At 38.8% G+C, this 26,036-nt stretch overlaps 1 protein-coding gene across 2 annotated transcripts in view; it reads left to right on the top strand.

Annotated features, from left to right (window-relative positions):
* SYT17 (synaptotagmin 17) overlaps positions 1 to 25,264 on the top strand; it is an 859,797-nt gene extending 834,533 nt beyond the window's left edge. For both annotated transcript variants that reach the window (XM_044089048.1, XM_044089049.1), the window contains exon 8: positions 24,342 to 25,264. In XM_044089048.1, coding sequence (XP_043944983.1) covers positions 24,342 to 24,538 — 197 coding nt within the window. In that variant the 3' untranslated portion in view covers positions 24,539 to 25,264. The remainder of the gene's footprint in view (positions 1 to 24,341) is intronic.
* The last annotated feature ends 772 nt before the right edge of the window (positions 25,265 to 26,036 follow it).

Genomic DNA, 26,036 nt, shown 5'->3' with positions numbered 1-26,036 from the left:
AAGATGCGCCACATAGAAGTATTTCCTTACTACTTTATATTCATGGTGGTCAAAGTTCAGATTGCTATCAACCTGAGTACCCAGATCACATACTACTGGGGCTACACTTAGTGGAGTGCTGTCTGTAATGTAATTAGCAATGATGTTAGCTTTTCCAAAGGGAATAGTACTGCATATTTTGCACTTAGCTTTAATCTGTGGCTTTGGCACCAACCATTTGTCTGCATTAACGCTGCCTGCAGTGTATTAACATCATTGGGGGACATGGTGGTTGCTCCTAGTTTGCACTCATCAGCGAATTTGGTCAGCCACAGGCTGTCCAAGCTTGCCTGGACTTCTGAGAAATAAATTCTGAACCGTAAGGGGCCCAGCACAGAACCCTGAGGTATGCCACTGGTGACTGGTCTTTTGCTAGAGTTGAAATTACCCATTTTGACAGTATGTGTCATGTCAGTGAGCCTGTCAGCTACCCATCTGGTAATGTAGGGATTAATTCCCATTTGGAAGAGTTTCTCTGTAGTATCTGAGTGGGAGATTGTGTAAAATGCCTTGGCTAGGTCAAGATAGGCAGTATGTACTGTCTTTCCCTCATCTAGGGACTTAGGAACTTTCTCGAAGAAGTCAACCATATTTAACAGGCATGATCTACTGTTAACAAATCCAAACTGGGTAGGGTCCAGAGTTTGGAGATTACCTATGTCCTTGTTAATAAGGTCCATAATATGTATATATATATATATATATATATATATATATATATATATATATATATATATACACACATGGATCTACTACACAAAAATGAAAGCCCATTACAACGAAACCCAAAACACAGAGACCACATGCACGAAACCACATAACACAGAACAGTCACAACAACGAAACGCAAAATTACGAAACTGTAAAACACATACAAAACACACACACACAACTGCCCCAAACACCCTAACACAACATCCTACAATAGAGCTAGGCAGGGGGGCAAGCCCCCCCTGCACCCCCCACACCCCCCTACTTTAATATTCTAACTCCGAGATCCCACAGACAGACACACAAGGCAAACTCACACCCACACATTACAGTCCCTCACACACACACACACACACACACACACACACGCAACACACACTTACACAAACCAATACTCCTCAAAAATACACTTACACATCCATACTTACTTGTGCCACAACACCAGAAGCGCTAACTCAAAATCCCGTAATGTCGGGATTTTGAATTTCGCGCTTCTGGTCTTTTGGTGTTATGCTGTTTCGTACATCTGGTCTCGGTGTTCTGGGTTTCGATCTTCTGGGCTTTTGTGCTTTTGAAGTAGACCCATATATATAAACATATATGGTTTACTATCAAATGACGGAAGATCAAAAGACCGAATCCCAAAAAGACTGAAAATTCAAAATACCGAATACAATTTTTAATGCAAGAGGCAAACTCCCTTGCTCCCCTCATGTGGGGGGCTGCACCCCCCCCCACCCCTTGCTAACTATAATTACGAACTCCAAGATCGCATAACAGTGGAGAAGGGGCAAATTCCATCATTCAGTATTTTGAATTTTCAGTCTTTTTGGGATTCAGTCTTTTGATTTTCAGTCATTTGATAGTAAAACTATATATATAATATATATGTACATGTGTGTGTGCATGTGGGTGATTGTGTGTGTGTGTGTGTGTGTGTGTGTGTGTGTGTGTGTGTATGTGGGTGTGTGTGTGTGTGTGTGTGTGTGTGTGTGTGTGTGTGTGTGTGTGTGTGTGTGTGTGTGTGGGTGTGTGTGTGTATGTGTGTGTGTGTGTGTGTGTGTGTGTGTGTGTGTGTGTGTGTGTGTGTGTGTGTGTGTGTGTGTGTGTGTGTGTGTGTATGTGTGTGTGTGTGTGTGTGTGTGTGTGTGTGTGTGTGTGTGTGTGTGGTGTGTGTGTGTGTGTCTGTGTGTGTGTGTGTGTGTGTGTGTGTGTGTGTGTGTGTGTGTGTGTGTGTGTGTGTGTGTGTGTGTGTGTGTGTGTGTGTGTGTGTGTGTGTGTGTGTGTGTGTGTGTGTGTGTGTGTGTGTGTGTGTGTGTGTGTGTGTGTGTGTGTGTGTGTGTGTGTGTGTGTGTGTGTGTGTGTGTGTGTGTGTGTGTGTGTGTGTGTGTGTGTGTGTGTGTGTGTGTGTGTGTGTGTGTGTGTGTGTGTGTGTGTGTGTGTGTGTGTGTGTGTGTGTATGTGTGTGTGTGTGTGTGTGTGTGTGTGTGTGTGTGTGTGTGTGTGTGTGTGTGTGTGTGTGTATGTGTGTGTGTGTGTGTGTGTGTGTGTGTGTGTGTGTGTGTGTGTGTGTGTGTGTGTGTGTGTGTGTGTGTGTGTGTGTGTGTGTGTGTGTGTGTGTGTGTGTGTGTGTGTGTGTGTGTGTGTGTGTGTGTGTGTGTGTGTGTGTGTGTGTGTGTGTGTGTGTGTGTGTGTGTGTGTGTGTGTGTGTGTGTGTGTGTGTGTGTGTGTGTGTGTGTGTGTGTGTGTGTGTGTGTGTGTGTGTGTGTGTGTGTGTGTGTGTGTGTGTGTGTGTGTGTGTGTGTGTATGTGTGTGTGTGTGTGTGTGTGTGTGTGTGTGTGTGTGTGTGTGTGTATATGGGTTTGTGTGTATGTGTGTGCATGTGTGCTTGTGTGTGTGCTAGTGCCTGTGTGTGTGCTTGTGTGTGCGTGTTTGTTTGTGTGCGTGTTTGTGTGTGTTTTGTTTGTGTGTGTGTGTTTGTGTACAGATGTATACATAAAAAAAAGATAAACATTTTGGTGAAGAGATATGTGAACTAAGAGGCAAGGAAAAGCTGTGCAGAATTTACTGTATGTATATATAAAAGGAATTTTTAAAGTTGAACGTTTGGTAATCAAGAGTAGTGTGCAGCTATATTGCGACAACAAACTGAAAAGTAACTATTTAGGATACATGTTTTCTTATATTAGGAACACAGGAACAATACCTGTCACGTGATCACAGAAACCATAAGATGCCTAGTCATATGCACCTTTAGGTAGCCACACTTCACATTTTGTGCTCCCTTTACAGGGCTCACTTCCCAAATAGACTAGGGCTGTACATAATAATCCTGGTAGAAATTTCTGTCTAGCCCAGGGTTATCATGTAGAGCCCTGCACAGTTTCAGAGTCAAGTACTATTAAATGCATGTAAAGTGTAGCAAGAACTTTTAAATGCCTCTCCTTAAAGGTGTGTATTGCTAGTCATCTTAAACTTCCTGTAATCGCTTGCCTAGTATGGTTCCTATTTTCCTAATATAACAAAATATGTATCCAAAACAGTTATTTTGCAGAATGTGTTAGTGCTACCATCTGGAAAGGCATTCATAATGAGATTAATTTCTTTGTGTAATTCAGCAGTGCTTAGTTTGAGTGATAAATCTAGTGTTTCCTAATGCAATATTGAAAAAATTTTTTGAAATTCTATTGGTTCTCATTTGTATTTCTATTGACATTCTGTTGCTTAGTTCATTTGTATGCTAACATTGCAGCTCTGTGGGCATAATATTTTTATTATGTGCTTCTGAAACAGCCCATGATATTTACTGTTCACAGGTTAAGCTGTCATTCTTCAGAACCCCCTCCCCCCATGTGAATCAGGAAGCACTGTGGTTTTGAGTGGCAGTTTGTTCCCCTGATAATTGCTCAGAACAGGCCTGCTATGATTTCTGATCTCTACAGCTGTAATTCCATAATACTACAGTCATGTATTCAAGGCAGGTCTGTGCACAGCTGTGCCTCTCCAAGCTTCATTTTCATGACAGACGTCAGCAGTATTTTCACAGAGATGCTTATTAAATACCGCCGAAGAAAGGAATACGTAATGTCTTAATTTATCATTACAGATGTGTGCTGTCAGCATGCAGTGGTTTTTACACAATTACATCATAAAAACTATAGAAGGCAGCACTTAAGAAATTATGGTTAAAATGCTTTTAGTGAGACAAGAAAAGCAGAAAAGCTTGTAGTCAAACAGCTGCAGGAAAATATGATTTCTAGCACATCCGCTAGTACAGATAAAATCTTTTTTTTCCCTTGTCCAGTACAATTACAAAGTAAAGTAATTCTAAAGACTAAATGAAGTGCTCATATTTTTGCTGTGTATGAAAAACACTTTTGTTTTATTCATTTTGTTGTAAATGCTTGAAATCTTGTCTATGTTGTAAGAATCTAGAGCTAGGCAGGGCTCTCTGTTTTACTGGTCATGCATGTCTTATGTTAAAATGCTGCTCCTATGTGCCCTAAACAGCTACTGCTTGATGTTTTACACACGCACACACACACACACACACACACACACACACACACACACACACACACACACACACACATAGATGCAGACACACACACACACACACACACACACACACACACACACACACACACACACACACACACACAAGCATACACACATGTACACACACACATACACGCATACACATACACACATGTACACATACATACACAGGCACACACACACACACACACACACACGCACACACACATAGATGCAGACACACACAAACACACACACACACGCACACACACACAAGCATACACACACACACACACACACACACACGCGTGCGCGCATACGCATACACACATGTACACATACATACACACACACACACACACACACACACACACACACACACACACACACACACACGCACTTACACATGTACACGCACAGAGCGGGATCAATGTCAAATGAGGCCCTAGGCATGTTAATAGATCAGGGTCCTCACTGCCCGGCAGCCATCCCAGTGTCCCTTTACTTGCCTCTCTCTCCCCCCAAGTTACCATAAATACTGCCCGTCAGTGTTCACACTATTTTCTTCTTTACGTCTACAATCATTACAGATGTTTGGATTTAAATTAAAACTTTTATTTCATATTTTATAGCACAAATACTGATAACTGTTTACTAAACAAAACAATATAGTTTTACAAGGAAAACAGACTTAACGTGAGCAACAGTAAACTTCTCTGCCCTTGAAACTTACATTCATTGAAACTGCAGTGAAGCCCACATTCATAGAGAATGCATCTGGCCAGTGGCTGATTAAGTTTACCTTTGGGCTGTTTTCAAACCATGGGCCCCCTGCACACAATAGATAAATGCATGTGTTCTTGGATTCACCTTCCTGATTGTATTAAATTAAATTTAAACCAATAATGACAAAGTTATCCATCTCAGAACATTTCAACAATGAAAGGTAACTCAAGCTCTCATTATTATCTGACAATAGCAGTCAATGTGCACAATCTGTGCAGAAGTAAAAGTCATCTGAATAACTACACATTAAAGCAAACGTTAACCAATGAAGAGGTCACTACTGCCAAACAACTTTCCATTTCAGTCCTTCACCTACAAATTCTCTGTCTGCCCTCCTTGAAGTATAAATTGCCTGTGTTATGTTAAAAAAATGGTGTACTGCCATATGCAATAGGGAGTAGCTGGGAAAATGACAACAGGTTTATAGTTATTAGGCATCTCAATCAAAGGAGAGCAGCATACCCCCCACCCCTTATGCTGCATTGATCTACCTGGTGTGGGAAGAGAACACACAGCTTTCTGTACCAAAAGCAAGCATGACACCTGTTGCACCACTGACACAGAAGAATACGACTATGAAACTCTATGACTAACATTGACATACTGTAATCCTCAGTGATTCACCAAAAAAAACATTAAAACAGATCTGGCAGTTGATGCTGAGGTTTAAGGCACTTCCATAGCAATACTTAAGGTTTAGGGTTTGATTCTGAGCAAAGTCATGTAACTAGACAGTACTCCTAACAGGGGCATCCTACAGGCCCACCACACCCACAGCTGCCATTTGCTAATGCTCTCATTATCTAGATCTGGCACATTTGCCCTAAATCAGGACTTGCTCTTAACTTTCCCATGGCTTCATTACTTCTGAAAGGCTTGCACTCTGTCCTTGCTCTATATATCTGCTCATTTGTTGCCATCATCTGCTTAGCTTTCCCCCGATTTCTAAAGATAATGTTATGACATTGTCCTGAGGTTTTTAGGCTTGCTTTGTAGAAGCTTTCCTGTAGTGTCCTAAAGTTCTCTGTATTCCTAATGGTGGGGCTTATTTATTTATGAAAGTTTTATTCTTTTATTTTTTGTAGTAAAACCAGCCCCCCCACCAGCAAACACAGGCCCTAGGCAGCTGTCTAGGTCTCCTAGTACTGGATCTAGCTCTGCACACACACAGACACACAGACACACACACACACACACACACACACACACACACACACACACACACACACACACACACACACACACACACACACACACACACACAAGCATATACAAAGAAATGACTGATGCTTCCACTAGATGAAAAAATATCTATACATTTTTTTGCAGGGAGAAGCACCCCATGTGGGGTGCTATGCCCTTCTCTCCCATTTAGTTAAATACACCAACTTCATGGTCATTCAACTTCTGTACAAAGTGAAAAGGCCATACACACACCTGTCACTGCAAGTGTGCCAATAAGACAGGCAATGGTCCTCTACAAAGGACAATGATTGCCCAGGTGAAAATCAGTGATGTAAACTGAAGAACTGAACCCTTGTCCTCACAGAACTCATTAGCTAGTATGTTGACCATGTATGGACACATGCTATCAAGGTGAGATACTCTGTTCTTTTGAGATTAAACTAATTCCACAGGTCATGCGACTCCTATGTTTGATGAAGTTGCCAGTCTGTTACAGGAAGTATTTTCCACTATGTTGTTTACCTTGACTTTTTAACAGTCGGCTTCTCTACATTTTATTAGTCCGACTAGCTCATATTCCTCATTCCAAATCTATCTCATATATGATTTGATGGTGGGATGTCCCTTTCTCACTCAACATTGAACTTAGATTGTGGGCTTTTCAACAACGAACGATAACAACTTCAGCAGATAAATATCAGATCGTCACTTATCCTCATTAAACATTACTGAATGCTATGAAGGAAACAATGGACATATTTTCTGGACAGTAACATGCCCCTTCTTCTCTTAACCCTAGATGTTACAGAGTATTTATGTTATTTCAGAATGATTTATACTTTTAGGTGCATCATTTCTGCTGTGTGAAAAATAATGATGATTATACCTATACTTTAGATTACATTTTCCTTGGGCCATAATGTAATCACTTTTAAATCAGTTCCTTCTTTTTCTGGTTAGTTTTAACGATGTGTGATAAATAAAACATAGTCATGTGAAAGCAGGAAGATCTTTATGGTGTATAAAGAGTATGCAGTACAATGTTCCATCACTCTGTAACAGCTGAAATTGCCATTTTATATACACTTAACTCATAATATATACCGATCAGTTTGTTTGCTCAAGAATTCTGGAAATAACAAAAATAATATGTGGGAAGGGGGGTGGAGGGTTGGCAGCAAGACCCAAAATCAGAGACACTTGTTTTAAATGTTACTAAAATTAACTTTAAAAGTTAATAGAAAAGGTTTTGATTCAGCATGAATGTGTTAAACAATAAGAGTTATGAAACTCTAATGTCTGGCATCACTGACTGCCTGTAATCCTTAGCGATTTATTTGAATGTAAGGGAACGGGTAGAAAATATGAAGCATAATTATAGAAGTTCTGCAAAAGCAGGGACAGTTGAAAGGCATGGTTCCCTCCATACAGCTCAAATTATTTCTTAAGAATTCTGGACATAATCAAAAATAATGGGAGATAAAGACTCTAAATCAGGGATAATTTTTAAATATTTCTTCGATGCACTTAAAAGGTTGACAGAATAACATATTTTCCACCAACATGTGTTTTGTGAACCATAAGAAATATGAAACTTTAATGTCTAACAACTAGCATGACTGACTTGTCTATGACCCTCAGGGAGTTAGCAGAAAATTGAAGACAAGAAAATAAGGACAAAGAGAGAGACAAAATCAGGGAAGTTCTACAAAATCAGGGACATTTGAAAGATATGATTGCCTGTAGTAACACCTTCAGCCGCATATTGCAGCAGCATACGATTCTGGGACTATTTTTTACCACTTTTGGAGATCACAGTTGATTGCTGAAGTGGCTGTCTGTTTGGAGAAGAGAAGAGGAGGTGCTTTCACTGTACCTTATTATGAGGAATCAACATTATTTTGAATATTTAAGTGAAATATTCCATACTGCTTCATTGAAAAGGTCTGTCACACTTGAAATAAGTATAAAGAAACTGTTATTAACCTTGCTGTGAACTTGCTATTTGAAATATTTTTTAAGTGTTCCTCCCTTCCACATTGTGTCTATTTGTTCCATGCTGCATGAGAAGCAATGGTTCACATTCTGGAGGTAGAAGGTTGAGTTATGAGAGGCTTATCACATTAAATTGATTGTTGCTGTGGCTTGATGTGGGGATATTCTTTAGTGTCTGAAAGCTCCAATTTCAAGTTAATTACTGTGATTTGTTGTGCATTCTCTTTTTCTGGCAGGAAACTGGATAAAGTCTGTGGACATTGGTAACAATACACACTGCCTACAGTGAAATGCACTTGTATTTATTTTTTATTTAATTCTTATGGTAATGGATTTGGGAGTGAGGTGACCTATAGCAGGAAACAAGAATACATTACTGTGGATGTTATGTTTTTAATTTTCTTCTTAGTGATACATTAGGAGTATAAAAAATGTAGGTATATTTTTTTATATCAGGTAAAGTTTGAAATCAAATGGAAGACACAGGATCACTTGAGGGAACAATATCTGTTGAAGAGTAACATGGCCACTATATTCATCCGATTACTTCACAGTCGAAAGTAGTATATGATTTTAGAAAGAGTATGTTCTACTGGGTCCCTATCTATGTGTTTTGTACCCATGTATTTTATTGGAAGTCTCTTTGGTTGTGAACTGCCTTTGGGCAACCTAGATTTAGCCTCTTTTATATAAAGCTAGTAAATCCAAGTTTTCAGACTGCTTTTGTTATTATATTTTGGCACTGTGCTTGGTTTCAACCTGAGGGCTATTTAACTTCTAGACAAAAGGCCAGGTAAAACTGCTCCCAGAATTTATGTGTACTAAGTTTTCATTAAGTCAGAAGTAAAAACCCTATGTATTTCACCAGAAAAAAAGTAATAAGTGGTGGTGCTACGGTAGCGTTGTCGCCTCACAGTAAGACGTTGTCCTGTTTGATTCTCAGCTAAAGCGTCTTTTGTGTGGTACATGCGTGAATGGGCGTACATTCGTTGAAGGTTGTGCGTCAGGGCTGGCAATTCGGTACGTATAAATCTACTGCCACTCATTAGCGGACCGGAGTTCCGCTGTGGCGACCCCTAACCTGGAAAAGCCGAAAGACACAACAACAACAACAACAACAACAACAGTGCCACTTTTTTAAGTCACTAGTTTAGCAGTAAAATTCAGAGCTGTGCTGTTGTAGAATGTATAAAGTATGAATTGCAGTCTTACATGTGTTTTGTAGAAGAGTACCCCGTTGTTATTAGCTGAAAGTTTTGTAGTGATCTTTCAAAGTATGACAAAGTCATTGCATTTCAAAGACAGGAAAGACACCATGTCTCTAGTTCATGTGCCTTTACTGCCAGTCTGACATTTTGCATTCTATTCATGTTCTATTGTGGGAATACATCCACAAAGTACGCAGAGTACAATAATGGCTTATAGTACTTCTTTACTGTGTTGTAAATATATCGCAGGTAAAAATCCTATTAATTTCTCCAGAATACAGAAGTTTTTTTTGACACTGGAGGAATGCCTCCTTTAGACTCTTACACGGTACACTGCATTACAAAGAAGTGAAAGTTGTTTATGTGTCTTTACATCTAGAATGACCAGCTAAGGGCATATTGTATCTGAGGGTCATGATACATTATTCTGAGAAATTTGCTAAACTACTTGGTATGGATACAAGGAAATGATCATTTATTGCTGTGCGCCACAAATACAGTTGTGTTGCCCTTCAGATGCCCTTGATCTGCATTTGTTTCATAATAAAATGTACATTTTATATTTTGGCTACCTGATAAAACTCAGTGTGTATCATAATCATAGTATTGCTGTGTTCATACAAACTCATTACTAAAAATGTTACTATTTTCTATGGAAAACAAATTTTATTTTTGTCATGCTTGTATAATTTGACAAAATATGCATATTTTACATGCCTGTGCTTGAAATTGTTACTTACTTTTCATAAAAAAATATTGGGCTGTGCAAAACAAAATGAAAGTGGGATTATCCAGGAGTCTTGTCTGGAATTGTTTATAAGAATGATTTAAAGTAGTTGAGAGAGGTTCTCATCTGATGTCAGGATGTGTCAGGCAAAAATTACTTTTGTAAATTGGCAGAGTGAAACTTTTTATGAAATAGTTAGGCAAAAACAAATGGTGTATATTTCATTTATCCTCAGGCCAAAATAAACAAAAGGTGCTAATGAAATAAATATAACATGCTGGTGTGATTTCAGACCTAAAAGGATTGTTTTCACCTCTGAATACATTAAGACATAATAATGACATTAAACAGTTGCGTTGCCTGTAAAATTCCAGATACCTGCTCCTGTATCTATTGATGTCATTTCACAAAAATTCTGGGCAAACCCAAAAATAATGGATCACAAAGGCCCAAAATCAGGGACATATTTTTAATGTTGTGCTTACAAACTTAATCACTAGGATAACAGGTATTATTTTACAATGATGCTGGCCATCATTGGATGAATAGGTTGTTTAAAAGCTCTAAAATGCATGTCATTGCTTCTAAAATGGATTAATACAGTTACTCCTACTGCAGATATTACACTGAAGTCTTGCTCAGTTAGGGTGTGTTGAAAGGATGCCAGAAAAAACAAAGTTGAATAGTGAGACATTTCTTTTTTGAACAATGTCCAGTGCCCTAGCATTCAGCAACTCGGTCCACTTATGTAGAGGTTGCCTTGTGAATTTTTGAATGTATAAAGGTTTTGTTGTTCAGATATTTTGTTGGCATGTGACATGCTGCCATGAGGATACCAGTCATGTGTAGATGATTTATAAGAAGTAAGTGATTTAAAGTGTCAGAAGCCTGTTTTATAAAAAGGAAAAAACTGCAATGGTTAGTTTAACTTTGTCTATTGGTGGTAGTAAGAGAAGGATTTATTATGGGTATAAGAGGCCTGATCATAAAAGCTTTAAAAAATAAGGATAAAGGTTATCTGCTTACATAGATATAGATCACAAAAGCCAAGTGTAAGATTCTGAAAAATTTTCTGGAAAGTCTGGTAAGGTATAATGCTTGACTCATTGCACCCAGAATTACTAGGTAAGCCTTGGGCTGTGACATATTATTCTGAAAAAGGTACTTTGATATTATATTTTATTCTAAGACTAAATTGTAGGACTATATCCAGGTATCATCTGCATTTTCTATACAGCCTACACATTTTCTGTTGTTTTTGGTTTTCACATGCCCCAGCAGCTAATCTGTTGTGCCATATTGTGCTCTGGGAAAAAAGGGATGCAAAGCTGCTACTGGGCATTGATAAAAAAGCTTTCTCTAATCTATGACCTGCTACTTTGAACCACCTAAATGAAATTAAAACACTGTCTACATCAAAAGACTTTAAAACATCACTCCATAGTCATCACAACAGTGAAGTCATGTGCAAATGGTTTAAAACAGACTCCATTCCTGACCCTATTCAAATGAAACCTTGACCATTAGATGAGAAATCGCAAATTCACCCCCCCCAAGTCTGGCTCCCACTTCTCTAATGGACAGAGGATGTCAGTATATAAAATATTCTCTAATTAACACCCTCCCACAAGACCCTTAGCTATCTCCTTACTAACATACCCTCCCCGCAGATGCCCAAGGTACTCAGAAAAAAAATTGGGTTGGGGTGCATGACTAGGCTTACAAAGGCCCTAGTGGTTGTTAGCCATCTAATAACCTATGAATCTATGAACTGAAAACCTAATCATTTTAAGTTCTTCAGTTCAATTCTTTGCTGGGGTGCCTTCTGTGTGGAGTTTGCATGTCCTGTCTGCATTCTTGTGGGTTTTTGCTCCAGTTTACCTCCCACATTCCAAACATGCAGTAGGTGGAGTGGACAATCTAAACTGATTGTGAGTGTATGCGTGCAAGTGCATGGTGCACCCTCTAAGGAGGGTTGGGCCTCTGGCTAACAACCCAAGCCTGTAAAATCTCTACCTGCTACAGAAACAATAAGTGCTGAAGGGCAGTTGTTGCCTGATGTGCTGAATGCACTGGAGCAAATCCATGATGTATATCTATATGCTTTGTGTCTCGTATTACTTCCTTGTATCTTTTACTGCTTCTAAATTGTACAGTATGTCCATTTATTTCTAATCCAAAGTATGCATATTGTATTGTACCCTGATTAACTGTAATGCTCATTTCTAGTACATTATATTCATTTCTATTGTATTATGTATTTCAACTGGTGTCTAAGTCAGGGTCATTGATAAAAAGGGTTAGCACACCAGTCCACCTACCTAGTTAACAAATAGAAATTAGATGCATACATTCGTACATCTGTAATGTTCACCTGAGTGAATACACTGTCAGTCATGCACAGCTCTCCATGTGTGCAGTGCATACAAAAGGTAGTTCAAACTAATAATAAAAGTGAAGTTGTTATTATAAAGGTTATGGTTTTGTAGTTCATTTTGGTTATATGCACAAGTTTTCTTTCCCATCCTTCATTGTTTCAGAATGGCAAAGTTAATACTTTTAATTTCTTCCTTGTTTTTCTATTTCAGTCAAGGTAAAACAATGAGTGAGAAGGTCACTGAAAAACCAATCAGTAAAAACAAAATGAAACCTCCAGCAAAGCTAGAACTTCCAATAAGTGACCTCCCAAACCTCTTGTATCAGAGGCACATGGGATATATGCAAATGATCGTTAATGAACTTCAGGTGTTTCAGCTAGTTGGAAATTCTGAATGCCCATGACTTGTTTCGTCATTTTAATGGACAATTTCAGGCCAATAAAGTCAAACCCTACTAGCTGTGGATATGCATATTTCGGTCTTGTTATGCTAATTCCTAGTGTCACTGGTTTTTTTCAGCGTTTTCATTGTATATACTGGGACATATGTATCACAGGGTTTTAACTGATCATTTAATAGTCTGCTTTTTACTATTTTAGAAGTTACATATATTTTGCTTAATTTGCTTTGTTTTAACAAGTGCAATCCATCCATCCTCAACCCCTTTTTCCCATTTTACACATGGGGTTAGGGTGTGACTTCAACAGTGACAATCATCATGAGCCAAGGTTTACACTGCCAGATGTCTAGCCCTGCCATGGTAATTCATCTGTACCACTCACTCGCACCTACAGCCAATTTAGTGTGTCCAATCCACCTACTACATGTCTTTGGAATGTGTAAGTAATCTGGAGCACCCAGAGAAAACCCACACAACTGCAAGGAGGACATGCAGATTCCACACAGAAGGCACCCCAGCTGAGAATCAAACAGAAGAACCCCTTGCTGTGAGGTGAGAGCACTAACCTCTGCACCACCATAGTCATCCCTGCAATGTTTCAGTACAATTGGACTGTAATTATAAAGTGAATAATAGTAACATCTGCATATTTTGAGGATGCAGTATTAAGCAATTGACACTCAGGTAATAGCTTGTTCAAAATTTTGTTTTAAATCCAGTACATTTCTCCTTTGTAAGATATGTGCAGCAGAAAAGCAAGCTGTTTAGAAGCATGCTTGGGGCTTAGTGGCATCATTAAATGACTGTTGAAGCGTGCATGGGGCATGGTGGTATCATTAAATGACTGTTTATCTACTGCAGAAGTGGAAACATGTAGGCCCAGCAGTGGGATACCAGTTAGTCACTGGTCCCATACTTCACTGGCAATTACATTGAACAACTGCCACCAACTTGTTATGCACATAGGCACATACACATAGACATTTCTGTATGCGACAAGGTTACACTTCTACAGTTTATATTGTTTTGATCGCAAGCCTTTTGGGCCTAGGACATTTGCTGATTTTTGTTTTATTTTACTGCCTTCATCAGTTTCCTGGTGAAACATACCAGTAAATTTTTATTTTGTATAAGAAGACAAATACTGAAGCATGTCTTTCTTGTGTGTGTATGTGTGTGTGTGTGTGTGTGTGTGTGTGTGTGTGTGTGTGTGTGTGTGTGTGTGTGTGTGTGTGTGTGTGTGTGTGTATATATTGGGAGTGGAATCAGACATATAGTGGAATATAAATCTTAATTTAAATACAGCAAATATTGTAAGAACAATTTAAATTTTCCTAATCTTGTAAGAACATCATGTACTCTCTTCTGTGCATCTGGGTCATAAATCACAGAAATGTGTACTTAATATTTTGCCATTGAAGAAACTCACATGGTAGCAAACTCGTGAACTTGTTTCAAAAGAGGTTTGCTATAATCACAAAACAGAACAATGTATTCTATGTTATAGAGAGGCATGCATTTTAATGCAGAGATGGACACTAGTTATATTATGGGCCAAGACTACCTATCTATGTCAAACAGAGCTCCTCATTAGCACTCTTCAAGAAAAATCTTGATGATTGGATGGGGAATGGGAAATTCACCCCAGGGATCACTTCTGTGGCTCTGCTCGACAGGGGCACAGGAAAATAATTTTCTTGGGTGGCGAAAGCCAGGGTACATTTTTTGGCTAGGCTTATATAGGCCCTAGGGCCAATAGCCTAGTAACTACCTATGAACCTATGAACCTAAGATGAATATTAATTATGTCATGGGTCAAGTAATCCCATTGGCAACAGAATCACAACACAACAGAGTAAAAGTCATTATAATATTTCAATTGTTCATTTTTTCTTTGCAGATTGTAGCTGACAGTTTCTGTTATTGTCTTCCAACAGTGTTCTTTATGCCTTCTCAGATGAGAGGGCATGTTGACACAGTAGTTAGCAGAATGTTTTTTTTTATTGTAATTATAATTACTTGCTACCTGTTCTGCAGAGGAAGGCTTGCACAGTGGTCGTAATGCATCAGTACAGAACTACACAATCAAATATGATGATAGCGTGATTCAGGGAACTTCAGTACCTGTTCCAGAGGGACAGTGGCATATGATATCCCATGGTGATGAAATCTGCAATGCTCTTTACATCATGTGTATCTTTTCTAGACAGGTCAAGGTGAGGTCACTGTGAGAGTAAACACTGTAAATATGAATAAATGAAAACTGCTGGTAGGGGGCTTGACTGTAATTTGCAAATTCTCACAAAGGGGCTATTTTAAAAAAAAAGGTATTTCTAAGGATTTTGTAGTATTTATTTCCAGGGGATAAACATGGTTCTAGAAGATAGCAGCAGCTAAGCTAAATTCATTGTGCAACGATTCTTTGCAGCAATTAATAGGTGCCAGACAAAAACTTCCCAGCATTCAGTGGCACATTCTAACTCCACACTGTATATGGAACAAGTCTACAGAAAATGCAAAAAGCATTTTGTGAAGACCCATGTAATGCCAAAATGCCTAGCATCTTATAATAAGGACAGGAGTTCTGGCTCCTCGTGTTTAAATCATTATGACATCATCTCCTAGCTTCTTAAAGCATGTATAACATGTACTGTACAACAGTGGCAGTAAAGGTGTATAGATGCATACCTCAATTATAAGAGCAGCCACATTCTTGGTTTCAGGATAGCACCACTGTGTTTGGTCACCATCATACCTCTCAACCTCTTAGAGCAAGAATTCTGGACAAAGTCACAAATAATGGTGGGACAAAGACCCCAAAATAGTGGCACTTGTTAAATATTGCTTTTACGAGCTTAGAAAGTTGAGAGAATAACAGGTTTTGCATTAGCATGAATTTTCTGAAAGATATGAAGTGTGAAACTCAAATGTCAGCCATTATTTTCTGACTTCAATTCATAGTGATTTGCCAGTGATTTGCCAGAAAACCACAATTTTATAAGGAAACAGACTAAAAATATGAAGCAAAAATCTGGACAGTTGAGAGGTGTGGTCACCACATTCGTTTTACGATTCTTCTTTTTCACAAAGTCTTTACGGTATGTCTACTCATTAAGTCAGATTAGTAACTTATTTTCTGCCAGAATGTTTTGTTTTTATATTTTGCATTCTGTTATTCTACTTTAGTTTTTTTTATCATGGTCTGTACTTAAAAACAACTTAATAAATATTAATGGCGCATATTACTTGGGCTTCTGCTCATTCTACAGAGTTCATAGATTCATAGGTAGGTACTAGGCTATTGGCCCTAGGGCCTATATAAGCCTAGCCAAAAAGTACCCTGGCTTTCACCACCCAAGAAAATTATTTTCCTGTGCCCCTGTTGAGCAGAGCCACAGAGGTGATCCCCAGGGTGAATTTCCTATTTCCCATCCAATCATCAATATTTTTCTTGAAGAGTGCTAATGAGAAGCTTTGTTTGATATAGATAGGTAGTTTGTGCCAGAGTATGGGAAGTCTCTGGGACAGGAATCTATCCCTCCAGCATGTTCTGTTTATTGTAGTGACAAGGTTTAGGTCCCTAGTGCATGTAGCTCAGAGGGATTGGGATTTCTTTAGGTGTAGCATGTCCAACAGCTCTGGGTTTGACATAGCTTTATATGTTAGGCAGAGATCACTTCAGAGTAGGCGATAAGCTACGAAGTAAAGCTGGAGTTTTTTGAGACGGTCTGTGTAGGGCATCTGTTTGAGGCCGGTAATCCTCTTTGTGAGGTATTTCTGCGGCCTTTCCAGTTGTTGTAGATGTCTTGTGAGGTACATACCAAAAGGATCATTGTACTCTATAATGGGTCTCATGAGTGATGAGTAGAGGAGAACAATGACCTCTTTTTTCCTGGATGAGAAACCTTTTGTGATGAGGTGTGCCATGTAGAAGGATTTCCTGACTGCTGTGGTGATGTGATTATCAAAGGAGAGACTACTGTCCACCTGTGTCCCAAGGTCTCTTATCACACTTTTGGTGTTAAGTAGACTACCACCTATGTGGTAGCTCATGGGTACAGAGTTTTTACCAAAGGAGATGACAATGCACTTTTTGGCATTGAGCTTGAGGCCATGGCTTTGACACCAGACATCTGTCTCAGTGAGGCCCTTTTGTAGGATGTCCACATCGTTAGGAGTTTCGATTATGGCTCCTAGTTTGCAGTCATCTGTGAACTTCGTTAGCCAAAGACCTTCTGTGTTAGCCTGTACTTCAGAAAAGTAGATACCAAACAGAGGGACCAGGACTGAACCCTGTGGTACTCCACTTGTCACTGGTCTGATGTCGGATTTGGAGTCTGCTACTTTCACAGTGTGGGTTCTGTCAGTGAGCCAGTTGGCAACCCATCTTGTGATATAGGGATTTATACCTAGTTTAGTGAGTTTATCTATAATTCCAGAGTGGGGGGGTGGTGGTGGTGTCAAAAGCCTTGGCAAGATCAAGATAGGCTGTGTGAACCACCTTACCCTTTCTACGGCTTTGGTGACTGCTTCAAAGAAGTCTATCAGGTTTAGGAGATATGATCTGCCTTTTATAAACCTGAACTGTGTGGGGTCCAGAGTTTGGAGATTACCAATGTCTTTGTTTATAAGTTCCATGATGATACGTTCCATGGCCTTGCAAACCAGACTCATTAGGCTAATGGCGCAGTAGTTCCCAGGGTCCGTGGTGGCTCCCCCTTTTTTGGAGTGGGATAACCATCGCTGTGCACCATTCAGTGGGAATAAAGCCTGAGGTGAGGCTATGATTGAACATGGTGCTTAGGTGGGGTGCCAGTTCATTCTGCAGTTCATGTAGAATGCAGTCTGGGATTTTGTCAGGTCCCATGGATGCTGTGTTCTTGGTTTTGGTGAGTGTATTTTTTACCTGTGCAGCCATGATTACAGAAACTTTGCATTCTTCCAGTATAGAGATGGGCCCTTTAGGGGGTGAGAGGGGGGTAAAGTTAGCACTGAACCTATCTGCCAGGATGTTGGCAATATCAGTTGGTTCTGTATATTTAGTGCCATTGTGCTGTAACTCAGAGCAGATCTGAGTGTTGCCATTGAGATTCTTGACATAGCTATAGAATGTTTTGTGGTTGTCGTTAGAATCAGTGGTGATTTTGTTTTCATAACTAGCTTTGGAGGATTTTATGAGGAATCTCAGCTTCTTACTGAGGCTGACCAGGGAGTTCCTCCAATCATGGGATTTTACTCTTTTTTTGCAACAGTTTCTTTCTGTAGATCATGTCCGTGTGTTCATCTGTTCTGCTGTTGTGATTTTATAGTTTGATGGTTAGTGTAGATCAGATTGCAAGCGAAGTGTGCTGTATTTTTAAGAAGCATGTCAAGGCTGTATGTGCAGATATAAATTCCAGACACAAGCACTCCCTAGTGCCTTTTTGTAAGAGCAGCAACAATGAGTGCATGCATGATTGCAGTTGTTAGTTTGTATATAAATTACTTAAGTTAAAATCAGTAAACTTTTATAGTGGTGTGTTTGCATAGAATAAAGCTGCTTGAACAAAACCCAGGAAGACTCTTTTATTGTGTCCAAAGTAGGAGAGTGACAGTTAGACATACCAGAATACCTCACCTGTTTGTACTTTTAGGCATGGTACCTCCTGTCTGTATTCTTATATCTTGGCATTGGTTAATCATCCAATGTAATTAAAGTTTCCCTGGAAGGGTGCTTTTTTCTTTTCTTATGAAGACAGCTTAAATGAAAACTTGTAATGCATCTGTAGATCAATATGTGTGTGTGTATCTTATACTGAGGACGTGTGAGCCTGACTGCCATTTTGTAGTAAGCTATTGAAATGTAAGCATGTACCCCTGTATAGTCTGTCTGTTAATCAATTTTATGATGCTGCTATCCATCTTGATGTGTTTCTATGTAATAAAGCATCTAAACAAATTACCCCACCTGCTCATCGTCAATGTTAGAGAGGGACGAGCGACATGGTGTCAGAAGAGGCAAGGCAAAATGAGTTGTTGCCAGTTTCTGCAATTTGAGTCTGAGAGGCACCTGGTTGGTATTGGAGAAATATAGAGGAGTGGATCATCCCACTGCATGTATAATTCGCAAAACAGGTCAGAAACAAATTTCAGATGTTAAAACTTGCTGAAATAATGTCTTATTCGCAAAATATGAAACAAAGCATACAGAACGCTCTGAACGACATTTAAATAAATTGAAATGTCAGAGACTGATAAAAATATTCAAATTATTACGAAAAATGTTTGAAATAAGGAACGAATTGCATAAAATGAATAAAATAAAAGGAAACAGCAGTATTTTCACTAAGCATGTATGTTTTTGTATTCATTAAAGATATCCGAGTTATCAGAAGTGTATGAAGTGTTCACATTTTTGTGCTGTATTACAATAAAGTTATTTTGCAAAATACAGTCATTTCAGAGAATATTTTGTAATACAGTATTTTGAAGAGTTTATTGTGCATTTGAATGTTATTATGAGCCCTCACAGCACAGCTTGTTCATACATAATTATGAGGGTCATATGTTCAGTGTGTTTGCGCATACTTTGTTAACATGGCAGATGGATTTAAACAAACAAGTGCACTTGTGTTTGACAATAATATTGCAGAGAAATGGAGAGTGATTGAGCAAGAGTATGACATTTTCATACAGGCTGCATTTTCTGATAAAGATGACCATGCAACGGCATTTATTCTACTTAATTTAGCTGGGTCAGAAGACATGGAAAGGAAGCGTTCATTTGCGTATGCACCTGCTATCTTTGCAGGAGAGGAGAAAACTGTCATATTGTTGTACCGGCTGAGTCAAGGGAGGACCCCGAGTGCTTATGTAAAGTTTGAGAAATGTGCAACCACCAGACAAACATTACAATGAAAAGGCACTTATTTTACATAAGGGATCAAAAGCCTGGTGAAACTTTTGCAACATATGTAACAGCCTTGTTTCTCAAAGCTAAAATGTGCAGATTTGGTGATTTAAGGGATGAGTTGATAAAAGACAGACTTGTGTGTGGTATTAAAGATGGTCCTGTAAGAAAGATTTTGCTTCGTGACAGTTATTTAATTTTGAATAAGGCCATTAAGATTTGTCAGATATACGAGCTCGCAAAAAAGCACTTTTGCTTACAAATGAGAAATGCATGCTTCCATTAACTTCTAGAGAGTGATTAAAAGAAACAGGCCCAAGCACATGGCAGCAACTGTAGCCACTGCAGCACTCACTGGTAAATCACAGAGCTTTCCAGCAAGCTCCAAAGTTCGCACTACTCTAATTTCGCCCAACATATTTTTTCTACCTATGCTGATCTTTTCAAAGACAAACTAGGGAAGCTTCCAGTTGTGTCCTCCATGAAGTTAGATCTAGATGTCAGTCCAGTTATCAGGCGAGCCTGGAAAGTTCCATTAGCTATGCAGAACAGAGTCAAAGCTGAGCTAGATAAAATGGTACAAGGTGTGATTTGTCCAGTAGATGAAACAACCGAGTGGGCATCTTCCATGGTAGTAGCTCATAAAAGCTCAGATGACATCAGAATATGTATTGATCCATGAGATTTGAACAAAGCACTAAAAATACCTCATCATTCAATGCGCACAGTCAAAGAAGTCGCTGGTGTTATGCCAAATGCCACTGCTTTTTCTGTCTTAGATGCAAAGAGTTCATTTTGGCAAATTTTGCTTGACAAGAAATCCACATTGTGAACTACTTTCAGTACTCCATTTGGAAGGTACAGATTTTTAAGAATGCCATTTGGGATAAATTCTGCAAGTGAAGTCTTTCAGCATGCAATGAAGCAATTTTTTTCTGAATATCCTTGTGCTATTAAAGTAGACAACATACTAGTAGGAGGTAATGGTGAAGCTGAGCATGACAGAAACCTCAGAAAAGTTCTGGAAAGAGCACATCATGTGAATCCTAAGCTCAATCCACAGAAATGCAAATTCAAGCTACAAGAAGTCACTTATGTTGGTCATTTATTTACCAGTTCAGGCCTACGAGCAGACCCTTCCAAGCAAACAGCCATTCTCAAAATGCCAGCTCCAGACAATGTTCAAGCCCTGCAACATTTTCTTGGCATAGTTAACTACCTAGGCAAGTTCATTCCAGATTTGAGAAAATATCAGCAACACTCAGAGAACTAACACGTAAAGAGGTTTCTTGGTCTTGGTCAGAACAGCACCAAAGAGCATTTGATGTTCAGAAACAGAGAATTGCCAGTCCACCAACTCTCAGATACTATGATGTCCACAAGCCAGTTACTCTTTCATGTGATGCTTTGAGATTTGGTCTAGGTGCAGTCATTCTATAAGAGGGTGAACCTGTTGCCTATGCATCAATAATTGTTACCCAAACTGAAATGGAGTATGCTCAGATCGATACAGAGCTTTTGGCAATTGTGTTTTCATGTTCAAAGTTCCATGATTATGTTTATGGTAGACCTATCCAGATTGAAATAGACCACCAACCTCTAGTCACTATTTTAAGAAAGCCTATGCATACAGCTCCAGCCAGATTGCAAAACATGATGTTGAAATTGCAAAAGTATAATTTCAGTCTTGTCTACAAGAATGGCAGACTTCTTTATCTCGCTGATGCATTGTCCAGATCGCCCAGAAACACCACTGAACAGCATGAGTATGAGAACCTTGATTTTGAAGTCATGGAAGTGAGAAATGTTTCTTCTACACGTCTTGATGAGCTGAGAGATCACCCAGCCACAGATCCAGTTTTACAGAGGATCAACCGCTTTATTCAACAAGGATGGCCATCAAAGCAGTCTAGTTTACCTCAAGAAGTGCAACCTTATTTTCCTTACAGAGATGAGATTTTGCCTGACAATGGTATCATCATGAAAGGTCCGAAAGTATTTATTCCAAAGTCCTTGCAACAAGAGTACATTACTATTTTGCATTGTGGTCACCCAGGAGTAGACTCTACCAAAAGAAGGGTGAGAGGACTAGTATTTTGGCCTTCTATGTCACAAGATATTCAGAGAGTGCTATTACCTTGTTCTGTATGTAATAGTATTAAGTCACATCAACAGAAAGAACCACTTCAGCTAAACCAGATTCCTGAACTACCTTGGTTGACAGTAGCTACTGACATTTTCGAGTGGAATGGTCAACATTATTTGGTGTTAGTAGACTCTTATTCAAATTGGTTCGAAATTAACCTACTTCCAAATCTAGCATCCAGTACTGTCATTACTAAGATGAACTATCATTTTGCAGTCCATGGTAGTCCACACTAAGTTATTTCTGACAATGGCACACAGTTTACAAGCCAACAGTTCAAAAGATTTGCCGAAGAGTGGGACTTTAGTCATGTCACAAGTAGTCTTGAGTATCCACAGTCAAACGGTTTGGCAGAATGTGCAGTTCAAAGTGCAAAACAGTTACTAAAGAAGTCAAAACAAGACAATAGTTATGTTTTCCTGAATCTCTTGAATCTCAGAAATATTCCTTGTGATAAACATTTTGGTTCAAGAGTCTTCTGTCGAGAGAGACCAGAACCACATTATCAATCAGTAGTCAACTGTTGGTTCCTTATATCAAGAACAACAGGTCAGTGAAAACCAATCTGTTGAAGAAATGTTTAACCTAGAAGTCCCACTATGATAAGACCAACAAACCACTCAATCCATTACGAGAACGAGAAGTGGTAAGAATGCAAACATCCAAAGGTTATGATTGGATTGGAGTAGTGAAGAATATTTGCTCAGAGCTGAGATCGTAAATTATGAAATCACAAGGAGCAGAGTTTAGGTGGAATTGGAAACATTTGAGACTGTTGTCTGAGCATACACTGCAGCACATAGTCTGCGAGAAAGACTTTTTATCTCAGAGTGAGTTATCTAGTCTTCCAGTTCCAGAGAAAGTTCCAGAGAATATTCCCATTTTTGTGAGGAATCCCAAAGTTCCTGATGCTAGTTGTTCACTGAAGACCATCCCTGTTGCTAAACCCAGTCCAGATTGATATGTTTCCAGATCCGGTCACATCTCCAGACTATGTTATAGATACATGGCAACTTGGACATGAACATTGCGTTTGTTTCTAATGTCTATAGTATTGCATGTCTAACTCCAATGTTATTTTCAACTAAGGGCAATCTTTTTAAGAGGGAGGATGTAGATCAATGTGTGTGTATGTACTTTTAAGAAGCTATCTGATGGCTTGCACAAGTGTATAAATACTGAGCACGTGTGAGCCTGACTGCCATTTTTTAGAAAGCTGTTGAGATGTAAACATGCATGTCTGTAAGGTCTGTCTGTTAATCAGTTTGTTTATATTTTATGACATTGCTATCCATCCTGATGTGCTTCTATGTAATAAAGCATCTAAATGAATTACCCTGCCTGTTGCCTGTTGTCATCTATGTTAGAAAAGGACAAGCGACAGCATCCATGACTGGATGGCAATAAATTGATAGAAGCTCAATACTTTGAAGATAGTTTCCATGGTTACATGGTTACACACACTGCATGAGTCATCTGCTCCAGTTTCCCCTAACATTATGTATAACGGCGACAGTGGTGGTAAACTGGAATTACATGTTAAAGGTGCCTAATCTGGCTTTTGCGATTGACAAGAAGTTAAGTATAAAGGATTAGATGTCCTCTGTTGGCAGTGCTTCCTGTTTTCTGCTGCAAAGCACTGCCTATATTAAGCATCTAATTCTACCAACAGTCATCCTGGAATGGTTCACAGCAGAGTATCCCCTTGTTTGACTACCTATGTCTAGCACTTCCTTAGCAGCTTTTTTCAAACCATCACAGCCCAGCTATTCACTGCAGAATCATGATGGCAACATCTCATGCGAGTTCTCATTGAGCTACATTGGCTGTCCATTTTGTCAGTAGGTTGTCTTTAAAGTTCTAATCTTGTTTATGTGGCCCTTCATGACTTGGTCCCACCATCTGTGTGATCTCCTTACATGGTACTGCTTACCACATTCCCTGCACTTGAACACTCAGGGAATTTTATCTCTTCCAGCAGAGAGACTGAAGTCTATTAGGACAGGTATCTTCACTAAGGAACATGCTGACTGGGTAGCTGAGGGTGTCCCCATTATGTGCAGTTTCAAATGCTCCCAAACGATGAACCAAGGTGACCTTTTTTCATAGTTGAGTTGTGTACTAAATTTATTGTTTTATGGCACTCAACACTGGAACTTCTTTTCTTATAATTATGCATTCAGACTTAATCATGAGTAAGAAAATACAAATACAAATTTCTGTACTTCCTTCTTATACATAGGCATACACTGAAAATCCCTTGTTTCAGACTTGCCAAATATTTCCTGATGTTTGCATAGGAGAGTAATACAGGTACTCTGTTCTTTTTCTTTTTTCAGTTTATGGACACAACATGAAAAGCAGCAATGACTTCATTGGCAGAATTGTGATTGGTCAGTTTTCTACTGGAGCTTCTGAGTCCAACCATTGGCGACGAATGCTTAATTCTCATCGGACAGCAGTAGAACAGTGGCATAGCCTGCGCTCTCGGGCCGAGTGTGATCGTGTCTCTCCAGCATCTCTAGAAGTAACGTGATAAAGCAGAAGTCTCATAATGGAGTCTTAATTATTACACTTACAGATTACATGAAGAAGGCCGCACTAGCCTACAATATGTGCCTCAGTGAAATTTCTCACCGTAATGCAAACTACATATTACATGACCTTGTGACGACTGTATTAGTACACCAGTCTTAAGTGCCACTGGTTGGTAGGACATCCTTACTGTTAGCTGTTACATCTGTGCAAAAAGTATTTATGTCCGAGTGCACTAAAGTGGCACTGTATTCTTAAAAGTGTGAGTATTGTATCTGTGCAGTTTTTCTTTTCTTTTTTTTTTTTTATGCTATATGTGATAAATTATCTAGAACATGGAATTAATGGTTTGACAAAGGGTGCAGTGATCCATAACTGAAATGTTATGTCCTTGCACCACTGCAGCAAAGGATCCTTTCTAGTTTTGCATACAGTAGACCTCAAGTGTATTGACAGCAAAGAAATGAACCAGTCCAGTACCACATGGGAAAAATAAGAAACATTGTTCACCTAGGTTGTTGATAGTCGTGAGAAAGCAAGCTGTGTCTGGCGTAATAAATTCTATGTGAAGCAGTTTTGGAAACCCGAAGACCTTGGTTAAGATCCATTTTACAATTATATGAACAGAACAGTATATTTGTTTGCTGACTAACTGTTGTGTCTTTTGTGTTTAGTTGTATGTGTCTTACAAAGATAGTTAAGATAACAAATAAATATATATAATATATATGGTTGAGTCAGTTGCCTTATATCATATGTTGGATATTTATGTAAATTTTCAATGCAAATTGTCCAGTATGAAGAGTGCAGATTTACTGAAAATAAAGACTTATTAGTGCCATACAGTACCTCTGATATGTACTAATATTCAGCCATCTATTTCTCTTTCAGTTTAATTGTAATGTGACAGACTGGATGAAACATCACTCCATAAGTGGAGCAGAATAATATACACATTTCAGTCACAAATAGAAAACTTTGTAAACAGTGTATCTCTGTGTCTTTATGTTTATTTGTATATATTTTTTTCAGAATCCTAAGACAGATAACGTAGTCCAAGTAATTTACTGTGATATGTGTATATATCTTCAGCGATTCACGATAGACTAAAATATGGGTATATTTTAATAGATTATTCCCATATCATTTAAAGATGTATAAATTTGTATGTTTATTGCTTCTTGGAAGACAATGTTTAATTCAGGATTAGCCAGAAAAGAATGCCACAGTCAGAAACCACATATAAGGTTAGACAGGTATTAATTAATTAATAGGCATAATTGATCGTTTGACTTGGGCAGCATATATTACACAATTATTATAGTTACACTCAGTTAAGTCAAAACTTAAATCATTAACTGCATGTCGGGTACAATATTTAAATACATAGCTATTAGTTGTGTCACACACATGCTAAATACACTAAATGCTGTACTAAATAAATGATAAATATATTATATACACTATTTATCCTGTCTCTCATTATATACACTATTCTG

The sequence above is a fragment of the Protopterus annectens genome, chromosome 12.part0 (assembly GCF_019279795.1).
Source record: "Protopterus annectens isolate FY-2018-M chromosome 12.part0, PAN1.0, whole genome shotgun sequence".
Classification (NCBI taxonomy): domain Eukaryota; kingdom Metazoa; phylum Chordata; order Ceratodontiformes; family Protopteridae; genus Protopterus; species Protopterus annectens.
The sequence above is the reverse complement of the archived record's forward strand: the minus strand, read 5'-3'. Positions and strand labels throughout refer to the sequence as shown.